Source organism: Neophocaena asiaeorientalis, unplaced genomic scaffold (genome assembly GCF_003031525.2).
Source record: "Neophocaena asiaeorientalis asiaeorientalis breed wild unplaced genomic scaffold, Neophocaena_asiaeorientalis_V1.1 scaffold136, whole genome shotgun sequence".
In the NCBI taxonomy this organism is placed as follows: Eukaryota; Metazoa; Chordata; class Mammalia; order Artiodactyla; family Phocoenidae; genus Neophocaena; species Neophocaena asiaeorientalis.
In genome coordinates, this window is record NW_020185333.1 from 5884383 (window position 1) to 5908899 (window position 24517).

Consider the following 24517-nt stretch of genomic DNA (forward strand, 5'->3'; position numbering starts at 1 on the left):
AGTGAAGTTTGTCGCATTAATTGCCTCTTCCTTTTATGAATGATTTCTCTGTTTGACAGCATTTTACCCACAGTAGAACTTCTTTCAAAATTGGAGTCAATTCTCTCAAACCCTGCCCCTGCTTTACAAACTAAGTTTCTGTCATATTTTAATCCTTTGTTGTCATTTCAACAGTTGTTACAGCACTGTCACCAGGAGTAGATTCCATCTCAAGAAACTACTTTCTTTGCTCATCTATAAGAAGCAGCTCCTTATCCATTAAAGTTTTATCATGAGATTGCAGCAATTCAGTCACATCTTCAGGCTCCACTTCTATTTCCAGTTCTCTTGCTATTTTCACATCTGCAATTATTTCCTCTACTGAAATCTTAAATCCTTCAGTTTCATCCATTAGGGCTGGAATCAACTTCTTCCAAACTCCTGTTAATGTTGATATTTTGACCTCTTCCCATGAATTATGAATATTTTTAATGGCATCTAGAAAGGTGAATCCTTTCCAGAATGTTTTCAATTGACTTTGCCCAAATCCATCAGTGGACTCACTACCTATGGTAACTGCAGCCTCACAAAATGTATTTCTTAAATAATAAGACTAGAAAGTCCAAGTGACTCCTTCATCCACAGGCGGCAGAACAGATGCTGTGTTAGCAGGCATGAAAACAACATTAATCTCACTGTACATTTCCATCAGAGTTCCTCAGTGACCAGGTACATTGTCAATGAGCAGTAATATTTTGAAAGAAATCTTTGTCTTTTATTTTGTTTTATTTTATTTTTTGAATTTATTTTATTTATTTTTTATACAGTAGGTTCTTATTAGTTATCTATTTTATATGTATTAGTGTATATATGTCAATCCCAATCTCCCAATTCATCTCACCACCACCCACTGCCTACTTTCCCCCTTCAGGTATCCATACGTTTGTTCTCTACATTTGTGTCTCTATTTCTGCCTTGCAAAACGGTTCATCTGCACCACCTTTCTAGATTCCACATATATGCCCTAATATACAATATTTGTTTTTCTCTTTCTGACTTACTTCACTCTGTATAACACTCTCTAGGTCCATCCACATCTCTACAAATGACCCAACTTTGTTCCTTTTTATGGCTGAGTAATATTCCATTGTATATATGTACCACATCTTCTTTATCCATTCATCTGTCGATGGGCATTCAGGTTGCTTCCATGTCCTGGCTATTGTAAATAGTGCTGCAATGAACACTGGGGTGCATGTGTCTTTCTGAATTATGGTTTTCTCAGGGTATATGCCCAGTAGTGGGATTGCTGGGTTATATGGTAATTCCATTTTTAGTTTTTTAAGGAACCTCCATACTGTTCTCCATAGTGGCTGCATCAATTTACATTCCCACCAACAGTGCAAGAGGGTTCCCTTTTCTCCACACCCTCTCCAGCATTTGTTGTTTGTAGATTTTCTGATGATGCCCATTATAACTGGTGTGAGTGATACTTCATTGTAGTTTTGATTTGCATTTCTCTAATAACTATTGATGTTGAGCAGCTTTTCATGTGCTTCTTGACCATCTGTAGGTCTTCTTTGGAGAAATGTCTATTTAGGTCCTCTGACCATTTTTGGATTTTTTTTTTTAATATTGAGCTACGTGAGCTGTTTATATATTTAAGAGATTAATCCTTTGTCTCTGGATTCATTGGCAAATATTTTCTCCCATTCTGAGGGTTATCCTGTTTATGGTTTCCATTGCTGTGCAAAAGCTAAGTTTTATTAGGTCCCATTTGTTTATTTTAATTTCCATTTCTCTAGGAGGTGGGTCAAAAAAGGATCTTGCTGTGATTTATGTCATACAGTGTTCTGCCTATGTTTTCCTCTAAGAGTTTTATAGTGTCTGGCCTTACATTTAGGTCTTTAATCCATTTTGAGTTTATTTTTGTGTATAGTGTTAGGAAGTGTTCTAATTTCATTCTTTTACATGTAGCTGTCCAGTTTTCCCAGCACCACTTATTGAAGAGGCTGTCTTTTCTCCATTGTATATTCTTGCCTCCTTTATCAAAGATAAGGTGACCATATGTGTGTGGGTTTATCTCTGGGCTTTCTATCCTGTTCCATTGATCTATATTTCTGTTTTTGTGTCAGTACCATACTGTCTTGATTACTATAGCTTTGTAGTATAGTCTGAAGTCAGGGAGCCTGATTCCTCCAGCTCCATTTTTCTTTCTTAAGATTGCTTTGGCTATTTCGGGTGTTTTGTGTTTCCATACAAATTTTAAGATTTTTTTGTTCTAGTTCTGTGAAAAATGCCACTGGGTGATTGATAGGGAGTGCATTGAATCTGTAGATTGCTTTGGGTAGTATAGTCATTTTCACAATGTTGATTCTTCTAATCCAAGAATATGGTGTATCTCTCCATCTGTTGGTATCATCTTTAATTTCTTTCATCAGTGTCTTATAGTTTTCTGCATACAGTTCTTTTGTCTCCTTAGGTAGGTTTATTCCTAGGTATTTTATTCTTTTTGTTGCAATGGTAAACGGGAGTGTTTCCTTAATTTCTCTTTCAGATTTTTCATCATTAGTGTATAGGAGTACAAGAGATTTCTGTGCATTAATTTTGTATCCTGCTACGTTACCAAATTCATTGATTAACAGTTTTCTGGTGACATCTTTAGGATTCTGTACGTATAGTATCATGTCATCTGCAAATAGTGACAACTTTACTTCTTCTTTTCCGATTTGGCTTCCTTTTATTTTTTATCTCCGATTGCTGTGGCTAAAATTTCCAAAACTATGTTGAATAATACTGGTGAGAGTGGCAACCTTGTCTTGTTCCTGATTTTAGTGGAAATGGTTTCAGTTTTTCACCATTGAGAACTGTGGCTATGGGTTGGCTGTGATGTTGGCTGTGGGTTTGTCATATATGGCCTTTATTATGTTGAGGTAAGTTCCCTTTATGCCTACTTTCTGCAGGGTTTTTATCATAAGTGGATGTTAAATTTTGTCAAAAGCTTTTTCTACATCTCTTGAGATGATCATATGGTTTTTATCCTTCAATTTGTTAATATGGTGTATCACATTGATTGATTTGAGAATATTGAGAATTCTTGCTTTCCTGGGATAAACCCCACTTGATTATGGTGTATGAAACTTTTAATGAGCTGCTGGACTCTGTTTGCTCGTATTTTGTTGAGGATTTTTGTGTCTGTGTTCATTAGTGATATTGGCCTGTAGTTTTCTTTCTTTGTGACATCTTTATCTGGTTTGGTATCAGGGTGATGGTGGCCTCATAGAATGAGTTTGGGAGTGTTCCTCCCTCTGCTATATTTTGGAAGAGTTTGAGAAGGACAGGTGTTAGCTCTTCTCTAAATGTTTGATAGAATTGGCCTGTGAAGCCATCTGGTCCTGGGCTTTTGTTTGTTGGAAGATTTTTAATCACAGTTTCAATTTCAGTGCTTGTGATTGGTCTGTTTATATTTTGTATTTCTTCCTGGTTCAGTCTCGGAAGGTTGTGCTTTTCTAAGAATTTGTCCATTTCTTCCAGGTTGTCCATTTTGGTGGCATATAGTTGCTTGTAGTATTCTCTCATGATGCTTTGTATTTCTGCAGTGTCCATTGTTACTTCTCCTTTTTCATTTCTAATTCTGTTTATTTAAGTCTTCCTTTTTTTCTTGATGAGTCTAGCTAATGGCTTATCAATTGTGTTTATCTTCTCAAAGAAGCAGCTTTTAGTTTTGATCTTTGCTATCATTTCCATCATTTCTTTTTCATTTATTTCTGATATGATCTTTACGATTTCTTTCCTTCTGCTAACTTTGGGATTGTTTGGTTCTTCTTTCTCTAATTGCTTTAGGTGTAAGGTTAGGTTGTTTACTTGAGATTTTTCTTGTTTCTTGAGGTAGAACTGTATTGCTATAAACTTCCCTCTTAGAAGTGCTTTTGCTTTATCCCAGAGGTTTTGGGCCATCGTATTTTCATTGTCATTTGTTTTTAGGTATTTTTGAACTTCCTCCTTGATTTCTTCAGTGATCTCTTGGTTATTTATTAACGGATTGTTTAGCCTTCATGTGCTTGTGCTTTTCTACGTTTTTCTACCTGTAATTTATTTCTAATCTCATAGTGTTGTGGTCAGAAAAGATGCTTTGATATGATTTCAATTTTCTTAAATTTACCAAGGCTTGATTTGTTACCCAAAATGTGATCTATCCTGGAGTATGTTCATGTGCACTTGTGAAGAAAGCGTAATCTGCTATTTTTGGATGGAATGTCCTATAAATATCAATTAAATCTATCTGGTCTATTGTATCATTTAAAGCTTGTGTTTCCTTGTTATTTTTCTGTCTGGATGATCTGTCCATTGGTGTGAGGTGTTAAAGTCCCCCACTATTATTGTGTTACTGTCGATTTCCCCTTTTATAGCTGTTAGTATTTGCCTTATGTATTGAGGTGCTCCAATGTTGGGTGCATATATATTTATAATTCTTATATATTCTTCTTGGATTGATCCCTTGATCATTATGTAGTGTCCTTCCTTCTTTGTCTCTTATAACATTCTTTATTTTAAAGTCTATTTTATCTGATTCAAGTATTGCTACTCCAGCTTTCTTTTGATTTCCATTTGCATGGAATATCTTTTTCCATCCCCTCACCTTCAGTCTGTATGTGTCCTAGGTCTGAAGTGGGTCTCTTGTAGACAGCACATATATGGGTCTTGTTTTTGTATCCATTCAGCGAGCCTGTGTCTTTTGGTTGGAGCATTTAATCCATTCAAGCTTAAGGTAATTATCTATATGCATGTTCCTATTACCACTTTCCTAATTGTTTTGGGTTTGTTTTTGTAGGTCTTTTTCTTCTCTTGTGTCTCCCACTTAGAGAAGTTCCTTTAGCATTTGTTGTAGAGCTGGTTTGGTGGTGCTGAATTCTCTTAGCTTTTGCTTGTCTGTGAAGCTGTTGATTTCTCTGTCAAATCTAAATGAGATCCCTGCTGAACAGAGTAATCTTGGTTGCAGCTTCTTCCCTTTCATCACATTAAATATATCGTGCCATTCCCTTCTGGCTTGTAGTTTCTGCTGAGAAATCAGCTGTTAACCTTATGGGAGTTCCCTTGTATGTTATTTGTCGTTTTTCCCTTGTTGCCTTTAATAATTTTTCTTTGTCTTTAATTTTTGTCAATCTGATTACTATGTGTCTCAGCATGTTTCTCCTTGGGTTTATCCTGCCTGGGACTCTCTGCGTTTCCTGGACTTGGGTGGCTATTTTGTTTCCCATGTTAGGGAAGTTTTTGACTATAATCTCTTCAAATATTTTCTCAGGTCCTTTCTCTCTCTCTTCTCCTTCTGGGACCCCTATAATGCAAATGTTGATGGGTTTAATGTTGTCCCAGAGGTCTCTTAGGCTGTCTTCATTTCTTTTCATTCATTTTTCTTTATTCTCTTCTGTGGCAGTGAATTCCTCCATTCTGTCTTCTAGGTCACTTATCTTTCTTCTGCCTCCGTTATTCTGCTACTGATTCGTTCTAGTGTATTTTTTTGATTTCAGTTATTATATTGTTCATGTCTGTTTGTTCTTTAATTCTTCTAGGTATATTTTTGTTAATTCTTGTAGGTCTTTGTTAAATATTTCTTGCATCTTCTCAATTTTTGCCTCCATTCTTTTTCCGAGTTCCTCGATCATCTTCACTATCATTATTGTGAATTCTTTTTCTGGCAGGTTGCCTATCTCCATTTCATTTAATTGTTTTTCTGGGGTTTTATCTTGTTCCTTCATCTGGTACATAGTCCTCTGCCTTTTCATTTTGTCTGTCTTTCTGTCAATGTGGTTTTTGTCCCACAGGATGCAGGATTGTAGTTCTTCTTGCTTCTGCTGTCTGCCCTCTGGTGGATGTGGCTATCTAAGAGGCTTGTGCAAGCTTCCTGATGGGAGGGATTGGTGGTGGGTAGAGCTGGGTGTTGCTGTGGTGGGCTGAGCTCAGTAAAACTTTAATCTGCCTGTCTGCTGCTGGGTGGGGCTGAATTCCCTCCCTGTTGGTTGTTTGGCCTGAGGCAACGCAGCACTGGAGGCTACAGGCTCTTTGGTGGGGCTAATGGTGGACTCCAGGAGGGCTCACGCCAAGGAGTACTTTCCAGAACTTCTTCTGCCAGTGTTCTTGTCTCTGTGGTGAGCCACAGCCATCCCCTGCCTCTGCAGGAGTCCCTCCAACAGCAGGTAGGTCTGGTTCAGCCTCCTATGGGGTCACTGCTCCTGCCCCCTGGGTCCTTATGCATGCACTACTTTGTGTGTGCCCTCCAAGAGTGGAGTCTCTGTTTCCCCTAGTCCTGTCAAAATCCTGCAGTCAAATCCCACTAGCCTTCAAAGTCTGGTTCTCTGCAAATTCCTCCTCCCATTGCCAGACCCCCAGGTTGGGAAGCCTGACGTGGCGCTCGGAACCTTCACTCCAGTGGGTGGACTTCTGTGGTATAAGTGTTCTCCAGTTTGTGAGTCACCCACCCAGCGGTTATGTGATTTGATTTTATTGTGATTGCACCCTTCCTACTGTCTCATTGCAGCTTCTCCTTTGTCTTTGGATGTGGGGTATCTTTTTTGGTGAGTTCTAGTTCTTCCTGTCAATGATTGTTCAGCAGTTAGTTGTAATTCTGGTGTTCTTGAAAGAGGGAGTGAGCACACGTGCTTGTGGTCCACCATCTTGAACCGACATCCAGAAATCTTTCTTTCTGAGCAGTAGGTCTCAACAGTAGGCTTAATATATTTAGTAAATCATGTTGTAAACAGATGTGTTGTCATCCAGGCATTGTTGTTCCATTTCGGGAGTACAGACAGATTTGATTTAGCATAATTCTTAAGGACCCTAGGATTTTCAGAATGGCAAATGAGCACTGGCTTCAACTTAAAATCACTAGCTGCATTATTCCCTAACAAGAGAGTCAGCCTGTGTGTTGGAGTTTTGAAGCCAGGTATTACTTCTCCTCTTCATCTATGAAAGCCCTAGATGGCATCTTCTTCCAATAGAAGGCTGTTTTGTCTACATTGAAAAATCTGTTGTTTAGTATAGTCACCTTCATTAATTATCTTAGCTAGATCTTCTGGATAACTTGCTGCAGCTTCTGCATCAGTGCTTGTTGCTTCACCTTGTACTCTGAAGTTATGGAGATAGCTTCTTTCCTTAAACCTCATGAACCAACCTCTGCTGGCTTCAAACGTTTCTTCTGCAGCTTCCTCACCTCTCTCAGCCTTTACAGAATTGAAGAGAGTTATGGCCTTTTTCTAGATTAGGCTTTGGTTGAAGGCAATGTTGTGGCTGGTTTAATCTTCTATCCAGAATACTGAAATTTTCTCCTTATCAGCAATAAGGCTGTTTCACTTCCTTACCATTCCTGTGTTCACTGGAGTAGCTCTTTAATTTACTTCAAGAACTTTTCCTTTGCATTCACAACTTGGCTAACTGTTTGGCACAACAGGCCTAGCTTTTGGCCTATCCCAGCTTTCAACATAACTTCCTCTCTAAGGTTAATCATTTCTAGCTCTTGATTCAAAGTGAGAGACCTGCAACTCTTCCCTTCATTTGAACACTTAGAGGCCTTTGTAGGGTTATTAATTGATCTTTTTCAATATTGTTGCATCTCAGGGAATAAGAAAACCCAAGGAGAGGGAGAGAGATGAGGGAACAGCTGGTCGGTGGAGCAGTCAGAATACACACATTTATCTTTTAAGGTGGCCATCTTGTAATGGGCATGGTTTGTGGCAACCCAAAATATAAAAATTACAATAGTAATACCAAAGATCACTGATCACTTCAAGTGGGATTTATCTCAGGGATGCAAAGATGGTTCACTATCCACAAATCAATCAATGTGATATACCACATTAATAAACTGAAGAATAAAAATCATATGATCATCCCAATAGATGTAGAGAAAGCTTTTGACAAAACTCAACATCCATTTATGATAAAATTTCTCCACAAAATAGGTACAGAGGGAATATACCTCAACAAAATAAAGGCCATATATGATAAGTCCACAGCTAACATCATACTCAATGGTGAAAAGCTGAAAGCATCAGGAACAAGACAATGATGCCCACTCTTGCTAGTTCTATTCAACACAGTTTTGGAAGTCCTAGCCACAGACAAGAAAAAGAAAGAAAAATAATCCAAATTGGAAGGGAGGTAGTAAAACTGTTCCTGTTTGCAGATGACATGATATTATACATAGAAAACCCTAAAAACACCACTAGAAAACTACTAGAGCTCATCAATGAATTCAGTAAAGTCACAGGATACAGTATTAATTTACAGAAATCTGTTGCATTTCTCTACACTAACAAATATCAGAGAGAGAAATTGAGAAAACAATCCCATTTACCATTGCATCAAAAAGAATGAAATACCTAGGAATAAATACATGGAGGTAAAAGGCCTGTACTTGGAAAACTAAAGATACTGATGAAAGAAATTGAAGATAACACAAAGTGATGGGTAGATATACCATGTTCACAGATTGGAAGAATTAGTATTGTTAAAATGACCATACTACCCAAAGCAATTCACAGATTCAATGCAATCCCTATCAAAATACCAATGGCATTTTTCACAGAACTAAAACAAATAATTCTAAAATTTGTATGAAAATTCAAAGACCCTGAATAGCCAAAGCAATCCTGAGAAAGAAAAACATTGCTGGAGGTATCATGCTCCCTGACTTCAGACTGTACTACAAAGCTACAGTAATCAAAACAGTATCGTACTGGCACAGAAACAGACACATGGATCAAAGGAATAGAATAGAGAGCCACTCAGGAATAAACCCACACACTTATGGTCAAGTAATCTATGACAAAGGAGGCAAGAATATGCAATGGGGAAAAGACATTCTCTTCAATAAGTAGTGCTGGAACAGCTGAACAACTACATGTAAAAGACTGAAATTAGAACATTTTCTCATGCCATATACAAAAATAAATTCAAAATGGATTAAAGAATTAAATTTAGGACCAGAAACTATAAAACCCCTAGAAAAACACATAGGCAGAGCATCTTTGACAAAAATTGTAGCAATATATTTTTTGGATCTGTCTCCTAAGGCAAAGGGAAGAAAAGCAAAAATTAACAAATGGGACCTAATTAAATTTAAAAGCTTTTGCACAGCAAAGGAAACCATCAACAAAATGAAAAGATAACCTACTGAATGGGAGAAAATATTTGCAAATGATATGACCAAAACCGGTTTAATATCCAAAACAGACAGCTCATACAATTCAATATTAAAAAAAAACAAACCCAAACAACCTGATTAAATAATGAACAGAAGACCTGAATAGACACTTTTCTTCAGAAGACATATAGATGGCCAACAGGCACATGAAAAGATGCTCAACATTGCAAATCATCAGAGAAATGCAAATCAAAACCACAATGAGGGGCTTCCCTGGTGGCGCAGTGGTTGAGAGTCCACCTGCCGATGCAGGGGACATGGGTTTGTGACCTGGTCTGGGAAGATCCCACATGTCGTGGAGCGGCTGGGCCCGTGAGCCATGGCCGCTAAGCCTGCACGTCCGGAGCCTGTGCTCTGCAACGGGAGAGGCCACAACAGTGAGAGGTCTGCGTACCGCAAAAAAAAACAAAAAAAAAAACCACAATGAGATATCACCTCACATGTGTCAAAATGGCTATAATCAAAAAGACCACAAATAACAAATGTCAGCAAGGATGTGGAGAAAAGGAACACTGTACACCTTTGGTAGGAATGGAAATTGGTGCAGCCACTATGGAAAACAGTACGGAGGTTCCTCAAGAAACCAAAAATACAACTACCACATGATCCAGCAATTCCACTCCTGAGTGTACAGCCAAAGAAAATAAAAACACTAATTTGAAAAGATACATGCACCACAATGTTCATAAGCATTATTTATGCTAGCCAAGATATGGAAGCAACCTAAGCGTCCATCAACAGATGAATGGGTAAAGAAAATATGGTATATATACACAATGGAATACTACTCAGCCATAAAAAAGAATGAAATTTTACCATTTGCAACAACATGGATGGACCTAGAGAGTATTATGATTAGTGAAATAAGTCAGACAGAGAAAGACAAATGCTATATGGTATCACTTATATTTGGAATATAAAAAATAAAACAAATGAATAAATATAACAAAACAGAAACAGACTCAAAGATATAGAAGACAAACTAGCGGTTACCAATGGGGAGAGGGAAGTGGGGAGGGACATTATAGGGGTATACTATGTATAAAATAAATAAACTAAGAGGATATATTGTACAGCAGAGGGAATATAGCCAATATTTTATAATAACTTTGAATGGAGTATAATCAATAAAAATTTTGAATCACTACGTTGTATACTCAAAACTAATATAATATTGTAAATCAACTATACCTAAAAAAAAGATCACTGATCACAGATCACCATAATAAAATAATAATAATGAAAAAGTTTGAAATGTGAGAATTACCAAAATGCAACACAGAAACACAAAGTGAGTCAATGCTGTTGGGAAAATGGTGCCAATAGACTTGCTTGATGCAGGGTTGCCACAAACCTTCAATTTGTAAAAAATACAGTATCTGCAAAGTGCAATAAAGCAAAGTGCAATAAAATGAGGTTAGTCTGTACCTTTTTTTTGTATAAGCAAAAATCCTCTTCAGATTTCTTTTGGTTAGCACAAACAGATACTAATGCAGGTCTTTCATAAAAAACGAAGTGGCGTAAAGTGAATTTCGAAAAGCGTGAGATACCTGTATTTCTAAAACTCCTTTTAAGCTCTTTCCAGGACAACTTCATGCCTGTCTTACATGCATCTCAGCAACTTCCCTTTACAGGTGACATCCACTTTGAAAAGCCTGATTTATTTCCTGCCATATTTCTTTTTTCCCCAAGGCTTCAATCACAAAGCATTCTATACTTCTGCTATCTGCTTTACCTTCCTTTTCTATTCCTAACCCTCAGTCCCTCTGAGTAGGGAATGGAATTGGGAAGAAAGAACTAATGAACTCTCAAAAGAGTTATTTATACCTCTATACATACTAGTTAGAAGAGGCAGAAGTTATCTTATTGTCCCCTCTAGTTGCTACACAAATTTTACTTTTTCGTCATCTTCATCCAGAGAATCCCTGATAGGTGTTTTTAGGACCTCAACTATTATTAGGTAGACATGCTGAAAATCAAATAATTAAGAGAGGACATAATTTCACACATAAGGACTTTATAGTCACTCTGTATAACACAAACTTCTATATGCTAGAAGTTTTCGTGAGGAGAACTCTTGATAAGAGAATTTGATTGACTCAGCTTTTTATAATTGGTTGCTTACATTATACTAGACAATTATTTGCTTCTATAACAGTAATTGAGTATATGACTAGGAGGACTATTGTATACGAAATAGTCATATGAAAAATTTTAAGCACTTTTTAGGTTTATACTTCAAATGTCGATAAAAGATATAAGATACAAGATCTCTCTTCTGATGCTGAAATTTTATCTTGATAAAATTAGTTTGTTTTCAAAGTATCTCAATTTTTTTAATAAAATAAATTGGAAGTAAACTTAGGATGTTTAAAGAAAACAAAAAATTCCTAGATAGTTGCTGACTTTAATAAGAAATTTTTAATATTACTAGTGTATAAATTTTAAGTAGCATTTACATTATTTCTGCTTATGTTTATTCCCTGTTTAATTTCAATTTGACATAGAAGTGGGGCTTTCCATTTAGCTAAAATTGAGAATCCAAGTATTAACATATTTTAATCTTTTGGAAGTAAGGAAGAGACACATGTAACACTTGGAGCTTAGATTTGTGGTCTAATAGCTGTAGATTTACTTGGTCAGCCTTATGCAGTATTAGACCTGGGACTTACCAATGCTTTGGCAAAAATAAAAAATAGCAGCTAAACTAATGAATCAGGTTGTGTTTTATTATATATGAATGGTCTAAAAGTAAGAAAAAATATTCGTACTCATGTCTTTTAAAAACAAAATTTATTTTAAAAAATTAATTTTCAAAATAACTTTTGATAAATATGAAAATTTATTGATATTTTACTGATCAGAGTATAAAATAATCTTTATTTTGTTCTGTACCTCAGTAAGTATTTTGTAAATTTACTTTCATTTGTGTAAAATTTCATTTATGACTAAAGTTTGTGTATACTTCCAAATGACTAATAACATGAACTTATCAGATTGTAGTTGGGCAAATATTCTCAGTTTATAATATAATCTAGACTTTAAATATATGTTTCAAGCCAGAAAATAACATTTTTCACAGTAAAGTTTACATAGCATAGCAGTTAGCTATATGCTTAATAAAAAAATTATCTTGAGTCCAAATCCATAGGAATGTACAACAACAAGAGTGAACCAAAATGTAAAGTATGGACTTTGGATAATTATGATATATCAATTTAGGTCCCTCAATTGTAACCAATGTACCACTCTGCTGGGGAATGTTGGTTGAAGAGGCTGTGCATGTGTGGGGGCAGGAGGTATATGGGAAATCTCTGTATCTTCCCCATAATTTTGCTCTAAACCAAAAAAACTGCTCTAAAATAATAAAGTATTAACTTTAAAGAATTAAGCCAATAAAAAAATACTCTTGACTTTCTCTTGTAATTTTTCAAGCTATTAAGAGACTTCTTGCTAAAACTGCGCTACAGATCATAACTTGTTCATTTTACAACTCTCAAATAACAGGAAGAGGCATAAAGAAGCTTCTTGGATTTGTATCATTTTTGTACATTACTGCATTGTTGGAAGAGTCTTAGACACAAAGGAGAAAATCAAGATTTCTTAGGTTTTGAAAAATGCTTCTGAACTTATCTGTAAAAATATGAAAAGAAGCTGTGTTTAAAACAGAGTAGGCAACCTAAGTGTCCATCATAGGATGAATGGATAAAGAAGATGTGGCACATATATACAATGGAATATTACTCAGCCATAAAAAGAAACGAAATTGAGCTATTTGTAATGAGGTGGATGGACCTACAGTCTGTCACACAGAGTGAAGTAAGTCAGAAAGACAAAGACAAATACCATATGCTAACACATATATATGGAATTTCAGAAAAAAAAATGTCATGAAGAACCTAGGGGTAAGACAGGAATAAAGACACAGACCTACTAGAGAATGGACTTGAGGATATGGGGAGGGGGAAGGGTAAGCTGTGACAAAGTGAGAGAGTGGCATGGACATATATACACTACCAAACGTAAAATAGATAGCTAGTGGGAAGCAGCCGCATAGCACAGGGAGATCAGCTCGGTGCTTTGTGACCACCTACAGGGGTGGAATAGGGAGGGTGGGAGGGAGGGAGATGCAAGAGGGAAGAGATATGGGAATATATGTATATGTATAACTGATTCACTTTGTTATAAAGCAGAAACTAACACACCATTGTAAAGCAATTATACTCCAATAAAGATGTAAAAAAAAAAAAGAGTAGGCATTTTTTAAAATGAGAGTTGTACACAGAAATTAGTGAAATTTCCAAGTGACTAATTCAGTTTCTCTACTTATATATTTAAATGTATATATTATGATTTAGGGAAGTAAAGTAGGGCATACTGTAAGTTTAAATCATTTTCAGAATCTAACATACATAGACTTCTCTATAATCATATATTCAATAAGCTATGAACATTTATAAGTCATTTGTGCTACATGTCTACTTGGACTAATTTTAAGTTCTAACTAATAGTAAAACAATGTATTAAACCTAAGTGTTCATAATCAGACATTCCTCTATTATAACACTAATATAGCCTCTTACCTTTTTATTCTTGGTCTTTTTCTTTTTCTTTGGTTTACTCTTAACCTGATAGATAAGAAATAAATCATTTATTTAATATGCAATTCAAACTGCACAATGGATTACTTTACAAAATGTATTTCCTCTAACCACTGGGATCTTTTATCTTCTTATATAGATCACACTTTCCTTCTAGATTCTATGGAAAATTATTTTCATCTTAATTTTAATCTCAGTTTTCTGCTTGAGAAATCAGTGATGTATAAAGGAACAACATATAATGTCAATAAGTAGGCTACTGAAAAGAGCTCAGAGGTCCTCACTTGCACACGTGCATGCATGACTAACAGAGGAGGAAGGCACCTTAAAAAAAATCAACATATTCAGGTCCATTAGATGAAAAATTAAGCCTAGGAAGAATTTAGTGACTACATAATATCTGTTACCACTTATCTGTAAAGAAATACATCCTGGATGGTTTTAATTCTACCTCTGTGTAAATAGCATTGAAATATCCCTGTTTTCTCTTCCTTTCTCTCTCCTTCTATTCCCCACTATGCTTTCTTCTACTTTCTGTTAACCTCCCACATCCATTCTACCACTCAGGATGAAGAAACATGTGCCAGGCACATAATAAATGTTCAATAAATGCTGCCAAAATATATGGCTAAGGCAGGAAAGATTATGGAAGAAAGTATTGGGGAAAGAACCATTCCAATTCAAGCTCTGTGTAAACACTTTGATAAATATAAACTAAGATTGTCTGGGAGGCTTTAAGAATAGCACATGCAACAAGCTAAAAGCCTTAAGTTCTTCTAATTCAAATATTAATGAGCAGTTATACTTCCTGGAGATCTTTAATAGATTCTGTTGAAGATTCACTGGGTATCGATGCCCCATCTTTATTCATTTCTGCTAACTGTATTTCAGGGATTGATTTCACATTTATATTGTACTCCATAAGAGGCGGACTTAGTTCTTCTTCTTCATTTTGTAACTCTTCTATTTCAATACCTAAATATTAAAACCAAAACACTCAAAGTCTGGATGCATATAATTTTAGCCTCTTATCACTATTTTAAATATATTTACTCCCCCCATAACACCACCCCAGAAATAGAAGACATCTTACTCTGTTCAAATGCTAAATGAAAATAAAATGCCCATTTATCAATGACCAAATAACAGGTACATATACTAGCCTGAAACCAATCAATATAAACTCAAATGCTAAGATACTTGACTGTTATCTTAAGCAGACTATAGATAGCAGACTTAAGTCAATTCTAAATACTAAGTTTTTGAGTATCCTGACATTGACCTTATTAAATATTGCAACTAGTATTATTTTAGGGCATAAGTCTGAAACATAAAGAGAAGGAAAAGCTAGATGTATTTTTTCCCTTTTTTCTTCTTTTTTATAATCAAAGGTTATTAAAGGGTATCAGTCCCCAATTATGTGATTTCTTTGATACCATGATCCTTGACACCGCTCCAGAGATTCAATACCTAAACTTGTGGACTTCATGTGACTGGTCACAGATGGTCCAAACAAAACCCATTGTGTTACTTTCTTAAGTATAATTTTACTCCAAACAAAACCCATGGTGTTACTTTCTTAAGTATAATTTTACTCCAAACAAAACCCATGGTGTTACTTTCTTAAGTATAATTTTAATTGCAAAATTTGAATTCCATTTTAAAAAACCCAACAGTATATAAATGGAAATAAAAAAATTAGCAACTCACCACCTGGCAGAAAAGTATATAGGTTAACAATGGATAGTTAACCAGATAAAAGTTACATAAGCTAAACAGTAGCATATATGAGCAGGTAGAGCAAGCAGGTAGGCATTTTTGCCTGTTGAAGTGCCCTGTGTGTCAAAAGTTAAAATACTTTGTTAGGGTAAACCCTAGGGCATGTGCACTAAGACAAAGGCTGAATAAAGGCTCATACTAGATTCAGCTGACCAGTAGTAATCTGACCATAAAATTTTCCGATCTTATAACAAACAATTACAGTTTATCATACAGTTTATCTGACCGAGTAAAAATCTATAGGTGCCCCTTAGCTATCCTGGGTTGAAAGGTCACTTAGGCATTTGGTTTTTAAACATACTTACGTTGACTGCCTGTTATTGACTGTAGAGCAATTCCTATGATACATAAAGAAAAAATTTAGATATATAATTGCAAATGTAATATAACTAACAAATATCAGACTGAGACTAAGAAAAAACAGAAGATTTTTTACATTGCACCAATAAATATTATAACTAAAAATAACCAACTTCACTCATGAATCCAGTTTAAACAAGGCTTAATTAGATTATAACATAAAGGTTATAAACCCATGTTTAGAGAAAGAAAGGTTTAAAAAAAAGATAGTTCATAATAGATAATGCCTAGAACACAAGCACTTTAAATCAAGAAGCAAATTTTTACAGTTTACAGTCTAAGGTCATGAAGTAATAGTCAATTATGAAGCAAACCTCCATTGAAAGTTTGATCCTTTTTTTTAGCAAAATCTTGATGAGCATTCTCTCTCCTTGCCCATTAATATTTATTAAGCACCTATGATATATCAGGCTGTGTTAGGCTCTAGAGTTTGAATGGTGAGGAAAAAGATAACCGTCATAGAGATTTAGTGGGGACAATGGATATTAATCAAATAATCAGATACACCAATGAAAACCAAACTGTAATAACTACTAGGGAAGACATATAAGATACCAGGAAAGCCTCTATTAAAGGGACTTGAGCAATAAGCTCATCAGACTTTCAGAGTGAAAACTGTTTGAAATACCTTGAATTTATTGCTCAACTCACTTTCCCAAATATTATTATTCTCATAAGTTTTTGTCATTCAAAATCTTAATAGAGTAAATGTAAAAAAGAAAAGCCTCTAATTTATAAGCCAATTTACAAGTCAAGGGTGCTTGCTTGACTTTCTTATAGCATCAAACTCAGCATTCTCTTCTTTTATGTTCAAAGAAAGCTTTCTTGAAGGTTAAGTAGGAAAACACAATGGAATCCCAGAGCCTTAGCAAAAGGAGTGGGATTGGGGCCTAGCAATTATAGCTGAAGAAAATCTGGACCAGGTCAACAATTACTAGAAGCTTGGAAAGTTATACATTTAAATAGCATCACTGTGATTATCAGTTGCTCACCAGGTAGTATGACTAATAATTTGGGACCAGGAAAATTCACCTAGAATAACACAGCAAGGGTTTCAGTGATGCTGACATGGCTTCAACTCCACTTTCCACCATGACAGCTGAGAAGCTATCCTGGAATGTGGGGAGGAGGTCTGAAGTCTTCCCCATAACAACAAATAATGTTTGGGAATGGCCACCACCAACCTTAGACAACCTTAGACCTTGCATAAATGTTATCTGATTTTTAAAATTACCTATGACCAAACTTTTAAACAAAAGTCAAGGTTCTGATAGAAAGGAGAAACATACACTCATGGTGTCTAAAAGGGCATTCTTGTAATACTCAGTACCTGTATTTCATGGTTTTAGGCATCCTTAATTTTGTACAAGTGATAAAACTCCTCTACTTAAAAATATTCAACAATTCCTTTTTGAAAACACAAATTCCTCAACATGGCAAGAGAAATCCTCTTGAATGTATTCTAATGAACTCTCCCCTACTTTAATCTCAGTATTGCCAAACTTTTTAGTTCCTTGTACTATATTTTTATGTTTCTATACCTTTGCTCTTGTTTCCTTCTGAAACATCCTTCTCCATCTTCTTCACTTGGCTAACTTTTACATGTCATTTAACAACTCCTTAGATATTCTATCTCCAGAAAGCCTTTTTGGATTCTCTTAGGCTAGAATTTCCCATGGTATTCTGGAAACATCTCTAGCACTGTAATTTCTATTGGCTTCTTGATGAGGATATTCTCTCAAGAATGTGAGCTCACTGAATCTCCTACCCTTAGCACTCTACCTGGCACATAGCAGACACTCAGTGAAAGTTTACTGGCTTAAGTAAATAATTATTTTGTACCTTGTTGATAGCAGGACAACATCCTCTGAATGATTTCTGGTACTGGTATGCCTAGGTAGATGGACAGCTGATGGTAATCAAGGGAGATATTCTCAATGGGATTCTCCTTCACTTTGTCAATATCTTCTTGCTTCATCCCGAGGCGCAGAAGAATATCTGAAACTTTTTTCCAAATTGAATTGAATTGTGACTCAGTGAGACCATTCATCAAAATCTCACTAAGGAGGATATCCCTGTATTTGCACAGCCTCAGGATGTCTGCAGACTTAGAGAGATCAGAAGATGGTGGTTCCATATTCCAGCCTTTTTTGGGTGCAGGGAACACATTCAAATGTTTTATGAGAGCTAATAGGAGGTATAAGTCAAACTGTTTGGACTGTGGCAGCTCCTTGTTTGGGGGATAAAGCAGATGCCATGCTCCACCCAAAGGGTGATTGGTCCAAAGATGGTTGTAGTAGGGTTCCAATACATTCTTGTGTATAAGAAGCTCTTTTTTCAAAAGAGGGGGTGGCATAGCCTCATCAAATATTTGCCGAACAATGTCAGTACCAGAAACAATAATTATATGAAGCAGATGATAGAAATAATTATAATCAAGTTTGAAGATAGGCATTTCATCTGAAAATGAATTTTGAGAAGTCAAAAGATTCCACATTAATGCTCTTTTTCTGTGTGATTTCTTGCATTACATCCTAAGCTCCTGTAGGACAGGCACTATTCCAAAAGAATGAAGTACAGTACAGTACTTTGTCACAGCCAATGCTCAGTAGGCATGCTGCTATCTGTCTAGCTGTCAAAAAGTCAAAACAAAAACAGTATGTTCCAAGCAAAAGTAATCACAAAAACTAATCACTATTGAAGGCTTTCAACCATCCAGGGTTTTGTTCAAATAAATGAGCTTTGGCCACCAAGTGGCATAAATGTATTAAGCCTTTGAAAGTTCTGAGGACTGTCAAGAATGGTAACTGCCAGTGTTTAGTTATACTTTACTTAGGCAATTATATTTTGTCTTAATCAGCATTGTCCAGTAAAACTTTTTGTGATGAAAATATTTTAGATTTTCACTGTCCACTAGCCACTGAACAGTGGAAATGCTGCTTGTCTGACAAAGGAACTGAGTTTGAAACTTTATCTAATTTTAATGAGTTTAAATTTAAACAGCCACATATGGCTAGTGACTACTGTATTAGACAATGCAGAACTATAGCAAGAAACATAAAGTGATTTAATGCCTTGCTTCTCAAAGTACAGTCCACTGGCCAGCAGCAGCAGCAGCCACATGGGAGCCTGCTAGAAATACAGAATCTCAGGTCTCACCCCAGAGATACTGAATTGGCACCGACATTTTAACAAAATCACAGATGATTCAAATATATATTAAAGTTTGAGACACACTGATCTTATGAACCTCTTTTTCTTATCCTTTCAAAAAATAAATTAATGATTAAGTAGGTATTTCATCAATGAAATGGAATAAGGCATGACACTGAACTATTTGATATTTTTCTGGTTTAGTAGCACTTCCCAAAGAGGAAAGTAGACTGAGGTGAATTAGAAAGTAATAAGAATTTGGTATATGATGGTATATTTTTTAAACTAATAAAATATGTGTTTATTATAAAGCACAATTTTATTATTTTATCCTTCATGATTCTGTGTTTCAAAAGATTTTTAAAGTAATATTCTTGTTTGATATACTTGACATAAACTGTGGAGGCAAACAAGGTTACAAAGCAAATGACTCAAGGAGCTTTCTCTGGGCTGCCAAATAAGAAGCTGGCTAGGATCAGGGACATCCATTCTCCCTAGCAAGAAGGAGTGCCACCAGACTACTCTTCCATGGGTCCAGGAACCCTTAAGCTCTCCAAGTGCTGAGCAGCTGGCATTTCCTAGCACACTCCTAAAGAACTGGCACCTAAGTTTAGACTACTTGGCCTTGAGCCCCAAATGTTCATTCTTTCCATTTCACCCTTTTAACAGGGAATGCAACAAGTGAGGAGTTGGTAGGGAACATCAGCTGAAGCTCAATCTGTGTAGTCACAGCTATGCACCAAACCCAGCAAACCTCTCTATAGATGCAAGGTAATGTGATACCCATACACCTGCTAATCTTTCTGTCCATGAATTCCAGCCTACACCAAGTGATGTTTGTTAGTGTAAACCCAAGCCCAGTGAATGACAAACTCAAAGAAACACACGGTTGTTAATGGCATGATACTTTACAGAGCAAGTCAAAATTTTTAACAGTTTTCAACAGGAGACATATGAAAGTAAAATATACCTTTTGTACCAAATTTTAAACTGATCTTCGGTCTTATATCGCTATCATCTATTTTCAGAGACATCAACTTTTTATAACTGCAAATGGAAAAAAAATTAGGTTAAAAAAGTCAGTCAAGATTTCTAGTATCAGCATGGCTAAGTCAGTGAGCATTTTCTTCTCCTCCTTCTGGAAATAACTTAAAAGCAAAGGAGAAAAATAAATGAACAAATAAAAAACACTAACAGTAACAACCCTACATTGCCACTTTCATTAGAATTCGGAGGCAAGTAGAATCGCTAGATTTCATACAAAAAGAATCACATGACTAGCTTATTTGCAAGAAGACTATTTGGTAGTAGGAAAAAAGAAATCTTTGCACTGTAAAAAGGCAGCAAATCTGGAACTCCTCCCAGACCCTCCTCCACCACAGTATCTTCTTACCAATAACTATTCCAAGAAAACTCAACTCATTTAATGACTAGTGATTAAAAGAGAAAGAAAGAAACTGGCATAGCATCAATACAAATAATTAGAAAAAAATTGAGGGAAAAAGTAGCAAAATTTATTAAACAGACTAAACACTAAATAAATGCTGCTATGAAACAGATGAAAAAAATTGTGGCTTGGCTTTGAAATGAACTCTAACACAGAAAACAATATAAAAAAAAAAAGGGACAGAGATGTTGGTTTGGTGGTGGTTGTTGTTAACTGATTTTATGTCCAGCACCAGCATAACACTGCTAATCAGCTACTACATTGAAAACACTTTAAACTCTAACAATATAAAGTACTGGCAAAGATACTGAGTAAAAGGAATTCTCCTACACTGAAAGTGGGAGTGTAAATTGATAAAAGCACTGCGGGAAACAGTTCAGCCATACCAATCATGGAGCACATCCTACAGCTTGCATGGGCAAAGGAGCAAATTTCGCACTTCTGCCAAATTCTTTTTTTTTTTTTTTTTTTTTTTTTTGCGGCACGCGGGCCTCTCACTGTTGTGGCCTCTCCCGTTGTGGAGCGCAGGCTCAGCGGCCATGGCTCATGGGCCCAGCCGCTCCGCGGCATGTGGGATCTTCCCGGACCGGGGCACGAACCCATGTCCCCTGCATCGTCAGGCAGACTCTCAACCACTGCACCACCAGGGAAGCCCTCTAACTCTTAAGCACAGTCTCCAGTCCCACTTCTCTGGGAAATATGGCTATAGATGGCCAGTCGGTACAGAGCACATACTATGGCCCACTCAGACAAGGGAGCAAATTTGAGCTCTCACCCCTCTGGGAAGCATGCCCACATATACCTAGCAACCACGAAGCACATCCTACAGCCCGCCTGGGCAGGAAGTCAAGCCAGTTGCCATACCTAACTATTGAGCATAGCCTCTGGCCCTGGATAATCAGGAAGCCAGAACAGTGACCCTGAGTAGCCTCAGAGCCCAACCTAAGGCACTTTCCAGTTGTAGAACCCAGCCTAACACCTAATGCAGCAGCTGAGCCCAGATACAGCCCTGCTGAATGCTACCTATGTAATCACTCAAGCAGGGAGCCCAGCCAGTAACCTGCCCAACATCAGAGGACAGTCTCTGGTCCCATTACGCCAAGGAATCCAGACAGAAACCCTGACATTTTATGCCCCACCAAAATGTGGGGTACAGCTGAAGGCCATGCCTCACCCAAGAGCAGAGCACAACGAACAACCTATCTGATTGTAAAGTCCATCCTGTGGTCCTGCCCAAATTTGGGGCACAGCCTGTGGCCCTGCCTGATTGCAAAGTACAGCCTAACATCTCATCTGACCATGAAGCCTGGCCTGTGGCCCCACCTGAATGTAGAATCCAGCCACTGTTTCCATCTGCTCAGGAAGCACACCTTGAAGCCCCACCTGACCAGGAACAATTGCAGAGCATGGCCTGCAACCCTGCCCAATCACAGAATCCAACTGGTGACAACACCCAGTCAGGGCAAAGACTGAGAATGTGCCCAACCAGAGGTGATTACAGAACACAGCTAGCAATGCCACCTGACCACAACATAGCCATCAGCCCAACTTGACCTGGGAGCCCACCTAGCAACCCCGAGTGAACATGGAACCCAGCCCAGCCCCACCCAACAGCACCCCACCCCCAACCTCAGAGCACAGACTGTGGCTTCACAGAAGTAGAAAACCCTATGGGAAGTTCTATTTACCTGTAGATGCCACCAGCTGATTGGTGAAGGTCCTTCCCTGCCAAAACAAACCTGTAAACTCTGCAAGTGGAGACCATGTACTCCAGTGTGCAGATACCAATGCAAGTATACAAAGATCATGAAGAATCAGGTAATATGATGCCACCACAAGAAACTAATAAACTTCCAATAAGTGACCCTAAAGAAATGGAGATCTATAGACAGTGCAAAGAATTCAGAATAATCCTATTAAAGAAGTTCAGTGAACTACAAGAACACACAAACAACTAACTGAAATTAGGAAGACAATGCATGAACAAAATTAAAAGGTCAACAAAGAAATAGAAACCATAAAGAAAAAAAAACTCAGAAGTCCTAAAGTTGAAGAATACACTGACTGAACTGAAAAATACAATAGAGAGCTTCAACAACAGACTTGCTCAAGCAAAAGAAAGAATCAGTGAACTCAAAGACAGATAATTTGAAATTACCCAATTAGAGGTGGAAAAAGAACAAAGAATGAAATGAGTAAAGAAAGATTACGGGATGTATGGGACAACAATAAGAGAAACAATATACTAGTATGGTAATCCCAGAAGGAGAAGAGAAAGAGAAAGGGATGGAAAAAGTATTTAAAGAAATAATGTCCCTTTCCCAAACTTAAGGTGAGAAATGGACATCCAGATTCACAAGGCTCAAAGGACCACAAATGGGTTGAGCCTGAAAAAGACTACATTGAAATCTATTATAATTAAACTGACAAAAGTAAAAGACAAAGAGAGACCTTTGAAAGTAGAGAGAAAAGCAACATTGCCTTGAAATCAGTCTTGGCAATGATTTTTTTAATTTGATATCAAAAGCACATGCAAAAATAAATAAGTGGGACTACATCAAACTAAAAAGCTTCTGTACAGTGAAAGAAACAGTCAACAAAATGAAAAGGCAACCTACAGAACAGGAGAAAATATCTGCAAATCATACATCTGATTAGGGGTTAATATCTAAATCATACATTATGTATGTATGTAAATCATACATACATACATAACCAATCATAGATATGGTTAATATCTAAATCATACATCTGATTAGGGGTTAATATCTATATAAGTAAGCCATACAATTCAACAGCAAATAAATAAATAATCCAATTAAAAAAGGCAAAGAACCTGAATAAACATTTTTCCAAAGAAGATATAAAATGGCCAACATGTACAGGAAAAGATGCTCAACATCACCAATCATCAGAAAAGTGCAAATCAAAACTACAATGAGATATTACCTCACACCTGTCGATAGAGCCACTAGGGGAAACAGTATAGAAGTTCCTCAAAAAATTAAAAATAGAATTGATCCAGCAATCCCACTTCTGGATATATATTATATGTCCAAAGGAAATACAATTTCTGTCTCAAAGAGATACCTACACCCCCATGTTCACTGAAGCATTATTTACAATAGCCAAAACATGGAAAACGAATTAAGTGTTTGTTAATGGATGAATAAAGAAAATGTGGCATATATATATACCATGGAATACTATTCAGCCATAAAAAGGAAATCCTGCCGTATGTGATAACATGGATGAACTTGGAAGGCATTATGCTAAGTGAAATAAGCCAAACAGAAAAAGACAAATACTGTATGATCTCATTTATATGTGAGAGCTAAAAAACCCTGAACTCAGAAACACAGAGTAGACTGGTGGTTGCCAGGGTGGGGGTGGGGCGTGGGAAATGGGTAAAGGGGTCAAAAGGTACAAACCAGGGGTCCAAAGTACAGCATGTGACTACAGTTAATAATGCTATATTGTATACTTGTAAGTTGTTAAGAAAGTAGATCTTAAAAGTTCCCGTTGGGGCTTCCCTGGTGGTGCAGTGGTTGAGAGTCCGCCTGCCGATTCAGGGGACATGGGTTTGTGCCCCGGTCCAAGAAGATCCCACATGTCATGGAGTGGCTGGGCCCGTAAGCCATGGCCGCTGAGCCTGCGCGTCTGGAGCCTGTGCTCCGCAACGGGAGAGGCCACAACAGTGAGAGGCCCACGTACCGCAAAAAAAAAAAAAAAAAGTTCCCATCACACAAAAAATCTGTGAGGTGATGGATGTGTTAACTAAACTTATGGTGGTAACTGTTTCATATATACATATATATAAAATCATCATGTTGTACACTTTAAACCTACACAATGTTATATGCTAGTTATAGCTCAATAAAGCTAGAAATTAAAAGACCAGCAGCAGTATGAAAAAATGAATAGATTATGATCAATTGCTATTTATTCTTGGAAAGCAAAGTTGATTCAACATCTGAAAATAAATTGATGTAATTCAAC

At 36.8% G+C, this 24517-nt stretch overlaps 1 protein-coding gene across 4 annotated transcripts in view; it reads right to left on the bottom strand.

Annotated features, from left to right (window-relative positions):
- DZIP3 (DAZ interacting zinc finger protein 3) overlaps positions 1-24517 on the bottom strand; it is a 110652-nt gene that overhangs the window by 35866 nt on the left and 50269 nt on the right. For 3 of the 4 annotated variants that reach the window (XR_003001869.1, XM_024735382.1, XM_024735383.1), the window contains exons 13-17: positions 20042-20118; positions 17761-18378; positions 15864-15896; positions 14585-14754; positions 13762-13806 (exon numbers count right to left, since the gene is read on the bottom strand). Coding sequence is in view for 3 of the 4 variants with exons in the window: in XM_024735382.1 (XP_024591150.1) it covers positions 13762-13806; positions 14585-14754; positions 15864-15896; positions 17761-18378; positions 20042-20118 (943 nt within the window). In the remaining variant the exon portion in view is untranslated. The remainder of the gene's footprint in view (positions 1-13761; positions 13807-14584; positions 14755-15863; positions 15897-17760; positions 18379-20041; positions 20119-24517) is intronic. The other variant, XM_024735384.1, reaches the window with a different exon arrangement.